Genomic DNA, 11,018 nt, shown 5'->3' on the forward strand with positions numbered 1-11,018 from the left:
TTTTTTTTTTTTTTTTTTTTTATTTTTTTTTTTTTTTTTTTTTTTTTTTGAGGAACGATTTTTCATTATGCATCTAGAGAGCTAGCAAGTGTCTTAATATATGTATTTTTTTCCATTTAAAGAAAAGAAGCTATGATTTTTATGTTTCAAATTGTGGGATATATTCTACTTTACCCTCCGTAAACAAAAGAAATTTTTTTCATTTAGTTTTATCATCATATATTTATGTTATATATGACATTACATGTGTTTTTTTCTTAATCAATTACATTATACAACTTCTCAAAAAAAAAATTTACATTATACTATATATGTTACAGCATATGAAGTACATTTATTATTTAATTAATCTATCTAAAATTAATTCATTTGTACACATTTTTTTTTTTTTATCTAGAACTATTGTCATACTCTAATATGTAATTTTTAGTTTATTTAACAAAAAACATTGATTTAAAATGTTTATGAAATATTAATTATGAATAATATAATTTAAAGAATATTTCTACATAACTTAATAAAAGAATATATATACCTCATTTCATATTTTTTAATTGGATACAAATTTTGACAAATCCACAATTAGATTGCATTATTTTCATATATTCTTTATGCTTGCAAATTATTTCAAGGTGATCTTTGATCAATAACCATGTTTTAAGTATATGTGTGTATACTTGGAACAAAAAATTTGGTTCCACCACTATTTTTCATGACTCATGAATCTAGGGATGGAACCAAAATTTGAACTTTGGGAAAGCAAGCATAACTACAAAAAAGTTTCACCAGTGTTGATTTTAGTCAACCAAAAAATACATACATATCATAATATCATATTTGTGGATACATTCTTTAATTAATTTTTAGGAATTTATCCTACATGACCATTCAAATTATTTCTTGAGTTGCGAAGTCAAGAATCTTTTTCCTATATAAAAATTAATATTTTTTTAATTTTCCATTCCTATATTTATTTCTTTAGTTTAATTTTATATTTTTTTAAAAAAACCCACAAGGCACAGAAATATTTTTATTAGTAATTTATTTACACGATAAAGTTACAACAAAATTAATGCTAATAATAATTGGCACAACAAATAACAACTAGTGACCATTTGTTTTTAATTTTATTGTGTTATTCACTCTAAGGAGTGAATACCATACCTTTCTCCAAAAAAGAAAAAGGGAGTGAATACCATACTAGAGATGATTTAGTTTGGTAAAAAAATGAAATATATAGGTATCGATCACCGCTAGTGTACCGTTTCTAGATTATTTATATATATATAAACTTACGTATTTTTGTATATTTATAAATTATAAATATAATCAAAAGAACTTGTAAAAGGTTCAAAAGCCAAAACATTTAAAAACTCTTAAAAATGCAAATCTATTATCCACTCCATTCACCAGCCCAAAAAGTTCGGTAGGATTTAAAATTTAAAAGCTTAGCCCAAAGAAATAAAATACTACTACATGTTTTTTGAAGATAGCTTTATGAATATGATTAGACCACCCAAAAAAAAAAAAAAAAAGGAAAAGATAGAAACAAATTAGTGCACATGGCTTCTCTGTTGGCCACAAGAATCACAATGAGTTGTAGCCATCTTTGCCACAATCTACAAGGTGCTTTTGTCAGTGCATGCCTTCTCTCTATTTTACAAAATAGAGAGAAGGCGTGCACTGAAGTGTGGAGTTTGTGAGGTTAGAAAAAAAAAAAAAAAAATAGAAGAAGAAGAAGAAAGAAGGCAAAGATGCAACCGGCTAGAGAAGAAGATGATGGTGGTGGTGCTACACTAAAGGATTGTTTTGCTAAGGATTTGTCATTTGTAATTTTCTTGTTGTTATATTTTGTCTAGACTAAATTTGTGATCTGTCTAAAAGTTTTTCTAATTATCTGGGTTTATGAATTGTTTTGTTGGTTTGTATATGGATTTTTATGATATTTTAGGGGGAACAGAGCAAGGGATCAATGGTTTGATTAAAATATTTGAGGAGGGAGGGCAAGTATATACAATTTAGGGTCAAAAGTTAAAATTTTATGGAACTATGTATACTAGTTATTTTATCTGCATGAATCATTTGCTACTGACTGTTATGTTGAATCAAAATTGCAAAATATGTATAACAACAATCATGCAATAAGTGGGATATGAATTAACTTTGACATATTCATACCATTATTACTGAGTTCTTATTAATCTACAATAATGGAATGAGATTCACTCATTTTAAGTTGTCTCCATTTTGTCATTTTATAGTTAATCCTTGATTCTTTAGATATGTGAGTATATAGATTATCACGTCATTTAAAATTTTTCCCCTGTCACTTAAAACTTTACAAAATTTAATGTAAACCATATTACGCATCCATTATAAATGGAAACAATCTTTTTCCTAGTATGAGTAGATGTAATTAAAGTGAAAATTTCTCAAGAGTTTATTAGCTTTAGAAACATACCATTTTGGGAAGACTTTGGTATTAGAACATAAAGAGCTGGAATTATACCAGAGAGGTCTTGGAAGAATTCCCCCTTTTGTACCCAAAATTTGCATCCAGTCTGATTTTCATATAGGAAAGTATAGGCATCACAGCCACAGTGTTTCCAGCAAGTAACCCTGCAATCATTCATGGTAAGTTTAGTGTTATTATCCATGATGCTAGGTTCAGGCCCTTGTATGAAGTAACCAGATCTTTTATCAAACATGTCATCACGACTTCGACACGATGGTAGCCATCTCTTGCAGCCTCCGTCAGTTCTGTGCCCATTACAGTTCTCAGTTTCTGCAATATAGGATCCATCAAAACTAAGAAGTTTCCCCTCAAAACTTAGAAACCACGCTGATTGTCCACCTTGGTTTATATCATTATAAACCAAATATTCTTCATCCTCGTTAGAAACAATGGTGAAATTATACATGCGCTTGGATTCATCTGATATGAACTCAAATTTGTCACCTTTCAAGACCCCACTAGTCCAAAACTCCACCCCTTGTCGCCGAATGATCAATTGGCGACCCTTGGGATCCCACTCTAGAGAAAACTGCCCTGGAACTGGGACAACCTTGTTCAACCATGAGGTGAGTGACCAAGGTCTTCCATTCTTGTGGTTGACACGTAACTTCATCCCCGGCAGAAGTGTGTCTGTAGGCTCATCAAAACTTTGCCACAAAACCCTTTGCGTAGTTCCATTGGAATCCAACTCTTGCAGGACAAAATTCCCTGAATCCAATAGAGTTGCAAAGAGAGTGTATGTGTAGTTGGTTGCTTGATGAGAATACAGAGGTATTGCATCTCCACCTTGGGGCAAAATTTTGAAATTTCCTTTGGCCTCCAACGTAAGAACCGCAGCAGTGTTCACTACAGGTTCGTTTCTGTTGCCAACCCAAACAATTTTTTTAGGGTCATTGGTGAACCATATTCCCAAGTAGTTGTTGTTGGTACTTCCAGAGTGGAAGAACCCCAAAGTGAATGCTTCTTTGGCAGAAACTAGATGAGTTGAGGAATTAAGAGTGTCGCCTGATTTGAGAGTGTCCCTTGGCCTTGCTGCAGCAAAGAAACTCCATATGCATGATAACATTAGCAAGAATATAAGTTTAAGATGGATTTCGTTCGTAGCCATAAATGAGCTCTGAATTTCTCCAAAGGGAAAGCACTTTGCTCGAACTCAAATTTAATGCGTAGGCAGCGTAGATATTTGGGGTTTGGAGACCATATTTCTTTACCTATCTTTATAGACGTGACTTAGAGTGGTTAACACGGTTTCAAAGTATAATCATTTATTATGATGATTGTTCTTTATTATCATGTTAAAATACTAATTAATTTTTGTTGTAGGCACAATTTAAACTTCAAATCTCTTTCTAAACGACAAGAGATTTTATTAAATAAGTTAATTGAAACTCACAAATGGACAAAATTTAGTTACAAAATTGGTTGTACCCTAAGACTACAAGATATTTTATTAAATATCTAACTATTAAATTGCATGTTCTTTATACTCTTAAGACACATATCAAATTTTGTATCAATCGAATATTATTTACTATATGATCTATAATCTTATATTTTATAAATAATTTTAAACTACTAAAAATTGCAATTTAAACAATTTATTGATGACATAACTATTGATCTTTACTTTTTTAGAAATTTTGCAAGTATAGAGAATATAAGAAGAAAATATAATCTAATGGTAGACTTGTTAAAATTTATATTCAAAAAAAATATATATATATATTAAGTAATCACAATATACACCAAGACGGCTAAGAAATGCTTAGAATGTCTTACCCTCTCTCTGTTTGGATGAATTCTATTCCACTAGACATTTTTTATTTAGTCTATGCTGGCGTACCTCCCTAGTTTTTGATTTAATACATTGCATACAGATTTTTTTCTCAACCAAAAAAAAAAAAAAAATCATTATTGACTTATCATTTTGACCCTCAAAAGAAGAATATCTTCAAATTCTTTAATTTTCCTATATGTACGTTGGACTTCTACTCATACATTTATATTTAAGAGATAACACTTTCAAAAGTTTAGACATATATGGGTTTGATGTTTGAGCCCAATTCTGTTATTTTAGTTTCTCAAATTATTTATTTTCCTCCATGTCCCTTTGAAATTCTAAGAGAATTTTCAAATCTCATAAAAGAAGAACTTTGTGATTTTATTAGAGAACAGTCTCAGCATTGTGATACACTGATACACAGGTTAGTCAAAAATTAGAATCTCTTTGTCCTACGGCCTTTTAGATTTGAGAGTTGAGACTATTCCCATTTATTCATGAATAAATAAAGGAAAGTTCCATCTTTTGTCCCTCAAATATGTCTTTGTTCGATTCTAGTCATAAATTAGCTAGAATTTGGAAGAAGAAAAATTCAAATAACACGTTTAAGTTTGTCAATTGTCATTTTGATTCTGTAAGTTTGCATTTGCCATTACTATTAGTCTTTCCGTCTATAAATCTTGTTAACTTAAGCTTTACAATAAACAATAATTTATTATAAACTTTATAGTATTAAAGGAGAAAATCTTGAATTTAAACTATATTTCCATTCTTCCCTTTGAAAATTGGTTAAAAATCTCATATATTGAGCGCTTATCAAGGTAAGTTGAGACCCATACATAAGCGAGAGTATTAGAATAATAATTTCTTTCCTAATGGTTTTTGGGATAAACCATAGTTTATCATGCCACGCTAACAAACCGCGACGTTACAACCAAGATTTTACAAAATTCATAAATCTAAACATCCACTTTAAGTAGCATTGGATCCAAGTATATTCTGTGTAGGCTGCTTAGACTTCTTTTTTTTTTTTTCTTTTTCTTTTTTTCTTTTTTTTCTTTTTGAGAAAAGGCTACTTAAACTTTAAATACAAAGAAAACTATTATCTAATATGACCCGCAAAGTGTTTTTTTTTTTTTTTTTTTTTTTTTTTTTTTGTTTTTAAATGATTCTACAAAAGTTTCTTTGGCAATATAGGCTATAAAGCCACAACCATCGCAGATTCAAGAAATGGAATTTTTATTTTCTTGCACCTCGAGCTCTTTGAATTTCACAAATATCTACAATCAAAAATTATTTACAACATTTTTATAAATTATTGATGTGATAAATTTTTATTGGTTCTCATTTGGACCCATATCTAACATCACTTTTTATTTATCAATAATCACTCACCATATCAACAATTTGTATTAAAAAAATATATAGTTTTTGCATTTTTTTTTCCGATAGAAAAGGGTCTCATTCCCTCTTTTTTTTTTATGGTTTACTTCTTTGTTTCAATGAACAAGGTTTATTCAGTGCAAAAAAAAAAAAAAAAAAACAAAACAAAAAACAAAAACAAAAACAAAAACAAAAAACAGAAAAACAAAAAACAAAGCCTCAATTAAGAATCCAAATTTAAATCTAGTTGAACACTAATATTATGTCAAGTGTCTTCAAAAAAAAAAAAAAAAATTGAACTATAATTAATTAATGCATTTTTTTTTTTTTTTACACTATACTCCAATTTCATGCCAAGTTACCTTCTGTTATACTATAAACTTTGTATCAGTTAATTTTATACGCATATTCATGAATTTAAACTTAGCAAATATAAAAATAAAAAATAATTCTAATTTGTTATGAATGTGTGCAGCCTATAATAAGTAGAAACATTAAATATATGTGATGTTGTTCTTGCTTTAATTATAATATATTTAAAATAAAAATTAAATTAAAATTTGAAGAATATTGTTACCCAGTATTACTTGGCTTTAAAATACAACAAAAGAGATGAAAATTCTCAGAGTTCAACACACTCAAAGAAGGTGGAAGTAAAGTGAAATGAGAATTCTGGAAATTAAGAGAAATGAAAATTATCAGAGTCAAAAACACTTGTTTGAAAAACCAGATGTATCAATAGAAAATTTGCACGCTCTTGTCGTGGAGTGCGGGTCAGCCTTCTTCATTTCCTCTCCTAACGTATTGGGTGGGTTGTAGTCAACTAGTCACTAGACATAGAACCGTCTAAGAAGTAAGAACATTCATTGACTTCCCTTAAATTCCTCCCTATTTTAAGATAAAATTTCTTTTCTTTTCTTTTCTTTATTTATTTAAATATTTTTTTATGAGAGGAAAAAAAAAAAAAAAACCTAGCTTTTTAAAAATCAAAACTATTGTCTTTGCTTCATTGCCTTGCTATATAACTACCACTCCTTTCCTTTTAAGTTTTAACTACCTTTCAGATTTGGATTTATAGATCTCATGCAATAATTAGGCTATCGCATCATGCAATTACCATCTCTATGTGAGATGTATAAAATAATAGGAAAAAATAAAATTTTAAAAAGGTTAAAAAAAATTAACCTATCAACTTTTACATCTTACATGTGATCGTAGTTGCATGGTGCACCAAATTTCAATCCTTTGAATTCTTAATTTCTTATTCCACTCTATTAGAGTTCAAATCCATTCATGCTCTGATTCTTAGAAATGGTTCTTACCAAAACATCATGCTTTCCACAAAAAAGATTGTCACTTGGGCCTCCCAACTTATAAGCCCCACCATGATAGAATATGTACAAAACGTTTCGACACAATGACTAAAAGTGAAGTATGAGAGAGAGGAAAAAATAATTGATGATATGGGTAACCTACTATGGTCCTTATATTTGCGGACACATTATAGTTAAAAGTTATTTTACTTAATACGTCGGGAAGTTAATATAGGTGTTTTTACTTGGTTCGTTACCCAAATTAGGCTTTTTGTCCTATTTTAGAGAACCCATAGTGAATTCTTTAATAAGATATTTTGAATAAAAATAAATTATTGATTGTGTCATGCATTTGGTAAATATCATTGACAAGAAATATTCATTTTGTTTTCTGAACCCCTTCATGATGGATTATTGTTTTCAAATAGAGATTTGGTGGATCTCCTTTACTAGATCTATCTGTTTAGTTGTGTTATTAGTAAATTCTTTTCTACCTAAAAAAAAAAAAAAAAAAAAACCAAAACAAAACAAAAACGGTTAATAAGTTTTCCCTATTGTACAAATTAATGAGTGTTCAACATTATTTCTCTATATACTTGTATCAAATTTAATTTGATGTTTTTACATATAAACTATATAATTCGGGTGAAATTTTAATGAAATTTTTAAAAATTGTAAGATAATTAAACTGACCAGAAAATAAAATAAAGTCCCTACAACATGTTTGAGAGGGAAATTCATACTTAGATTCTTCCGATGAAAGTAATTAGATAATACCATAGAGCTACAAAACTCTTAACAAACCCATAAATTTATTAATTGAAAGTAAAATAGCATTTTCACAAGATGAAGTAAAGTTTTAATTGTATTCAAAAAAATTTACTATATTTTTTTTTATAAAACAAAAATCTAACCTCCCTCAAGGTTTTGAGAATTACCAGAATGAACTTTATTCTTAGAAATAACACTCTATCCCTTAACCTTTGTAATTCATATAATATATACATTCTTGCGAATATTCACATGCCATTATAAATTGCGGCCAAATATTCAATTTTCAAATTTAATTCCCATGTTAATTTAATCTCACAAAATGGTTATTAAAAAAACTAACTAGATTTATACGCAAGGAAAATTATAAAAAATAAATGAATAAAACTAGTAATATTTGGGGGTAGAGAGAATCATTTCTAATAATTACTTGCATTTTTTTTAAAATTTCAAGAAAGTTTAGTACAATTTATTCATTTTGAAACTAATTTATGTTAAAAAGAACCTTTAAATAAATTAACTACACGTTACCCATACGTGCATATGACTGAAATTATTCTTCAAAAAATTTATGTACTGTATTTCCAAAAAGAATACTACAAGCTTTTTTTTTTTTTTCTTTTTTTTTTGAGAAACAGAATACTGCAAGCTAGATGAGTATGAGTACATAGTGTATAAATTTCATTGACTTAATTTATATCTAAGAAAATTTTTATTTTTTTATAAGGAAAAAAAAAAAGGTGCGCATCAAGTGGCTGCTTCCTACTAATTCTCAAGCACTTGACTATGGACCCAAACCGTATTATTAAAATTTAAAAGCAGTTAAATAGCTGGGCAAAATCAAACATACAATTAATACTATTAAGACCAAAACTGCATGGAAAAATATTTGAAACTTTTGAATGGTTGTTGACGGAATTCATTGAACTCTAAACTACTCCGGAGGAAAATCTCTCCAACTCAGACAGCCAAATTAATCCAATGTATTTTAGATTTTTAATCACATAACCTATTTAATGAGTTACGTTAATTTATTTAAATAATTTAAAGAGTTGTGCAGTCATCTAATTTAATACATGTAAATGGTTTTATAAATTACCGCATAATGATAAATAATAAATAAAAACTTTGTTATCTAGTCCCGGTTGCAGTGGCTGCTCTAGGAATTTTTTTTAGGGTGGTCACTAAAAAATTTAAATTATACAAAATTTAATAAAGAGACAACTTGAATATATAAACGTCACAAAAAAAAACATGCAAATACGTAAAATATTACAATTTTTTGTACTAGCAAAGATATAATTAAAAAAAAAAAAGACTAATAAGAGCTAATATGAGAATAATAAGTAGCCATAATAATTTCTAACAGCTTACCACATAAGATTTATTGTGAAAGTATTGTGAATGTAGCAATACTATTATTTTTGTTGAATTTAAATTTTGTGATTCTTAGATTATGTTGTTTAACATTTTTATTAAGGTGGTCAAAATAAACTAATATAGTATATAATATTTTTTTATAAGTATATATATACATTTTTTCAAGTCAAGATGGTCACTAAATAGATTAATTTAAACTAATTATTTATATATATATATATTTGCTAAGTAAANAAGATTATAGTTTTAGATTATAATCAATTTTGTAACTAAATTTTGACCCTCACAAATATATAAAATTTAAATTAAACTAATATATATAATGACATAAAATTCTGACATTTCAAAAATTCTATATGGTACAATTTTATTAGATGAACTAAAAGTCATCCTGTATTATAGATTTTTAGTACAGTTCTTTCAAACTATCATATTTCAAAATTTGGAAAAATAAGCTGAGTCAAACGAGCATTTATATCTCTTTACCTTTCTTTTCTTTCTTCTTGTACCATATTTATCTAAGTCAACGAAAGACCAAAAAGCAAAAATAAATCGAACACGTGAACAGTGCAAAGGGGCGCTGGGCGTTTCCTAAAACATGAGGCTGTCAAATCTAAGGAGAAAATTATTGAATATTCGAAGAATGTCATAAATACGTATTTTTTATCTTATATAATTGTAGACTGATGTTTATAATTATGTGAAAAAAAAATAATACATATTTATAATATTCTGGAAGTACTTAATAATTAATTAAAGCCGATAAAAACATATGTTTGTTTACATTGTAATCTATAGTTCTAAGGACATGGCTTGCATCTAGCATCATGTGTATTATATATACCCAAACCTTGCCCCAGTTCTAATATTTTCAAAATTCTAGTTTTCCTATTCTATTTTTAGCTCCTGATTTGGGGTAGCCAGCGAGCACTTACTTCAGTTGCGTGCTTTATTGTATATATGCTAATCTCAAGTTTAAGACCTTTACAAAGCCAATAGCTCCAGCAAACTATGAAATCAGCATGATAAGGAATTTCAGACAGCATTCACGTTGGCATAAATAATAATTTTTTACAGCCAAATTGGTTAGTGAATAATGCGATTAGATTACAAAAATTCATGATTCTCACACCCAAAAAAAAAAGAAGAAGAAGAAGAGAGAAGAAGAAAGATTATCGAAAATCATGAAGGTAGGAAAGAAGAATATATGGGAAATGTTAGGGAATACTCTACTTAATGCATAAATATTACCTCTTAAGTAAAAAATTAAATTTTATTGGTTTTGGACCAATTATGTTATATTAATTCTTTAAATTTATTGCTAAAGACTGTAAGTCTATTATGGGTTTCTTACGAACCTATTCTTTCTCTCATACTAGGCAACAGGGTAACACGGTTGCTCATACTTTAACCAAGAAGCTAGAATGTCTTACCCTCTCTCTGTTTGGATGAATTCTATTCCACTAGACATTTTTTATTTAGTCTATGCTGGCGTACCTCCCTAGTTTTTGATTTATACATTGCATACAGATTTTTTTCTCAACCAAAAAAAAAAAAAAAATCATTATTGACTTATCATTTGACCCTCAAAAGAAGAATATCTTCAAATTCTTTAATTTTCCTATATGTACGTTGGACTTCTACTCATACATTTATATTTAAGAGATAACACTTTCAAAAGTTTAGACATATATGGGTTTGATGTTTGAGCCCAATTCTGTTATTTTAGTTTCTCAAATTATTTATTTTCCTCCATGTCCCTTTGAAATTCTAAGAGAATTTTCAAATCTCATAAAAGAAGAACTTTGTGATTTTATTAGAGAACAGTCTCAGCATTGTGATACACTGATACACAGGTTAGTCAAAAATTAGAATC

At 28.2% G+C, this 11,018-nt stretch overlaps 1 protein-coding gene across 1 annotated transcript; it reads right to left on the bottom strand.

Annotated features, from left to right (window-relative positions):
• Positions 1-2,432: 2,432 nt before the first annotated feature.
• LOC111995701 (G-type lectin S-receptor-like serine/threonine-protein kinase CES101) lies at positions 2,433-3,623 on the bottom strand. Its single transcript, XM_065760446.1, has one exon. The coding sequence runs from the start codon at positions 3,621-3,623 to the stop codon at positions 2,433-2,435; it is 1,191 nt and encodes a 396-aa protein (XP_065616518.1).
• Positions 3,624-11,018: the final 7,395 nt, after the last annotated feature.

Source organism: Quercus suber, unplaced genomic scaffold (assembly GCF_002906115.3).
Source record: "Quercus suber isolate HL8 unplaced genomic scaffold, Cork oak 2.0 scaffold_368, whole genome shotgun sequence".
Taxonomy (NCBI): domain Eukaryota; kingdom Viridiplantae; phylum Streptophyta; class Magnoliopsida; order Fagales; family Fagaceae; genus Quercus; species Quercus suber.

Excerpts from the sequence above, each read along its gene's own strand:
- LOC111995701 (XM_065760446.1), bottom strand. The coding sequence starts at position 3,623 with ATGGCTACGAACGAAATCCATCTTAAACTTATATTCTTGCTAATGTTA.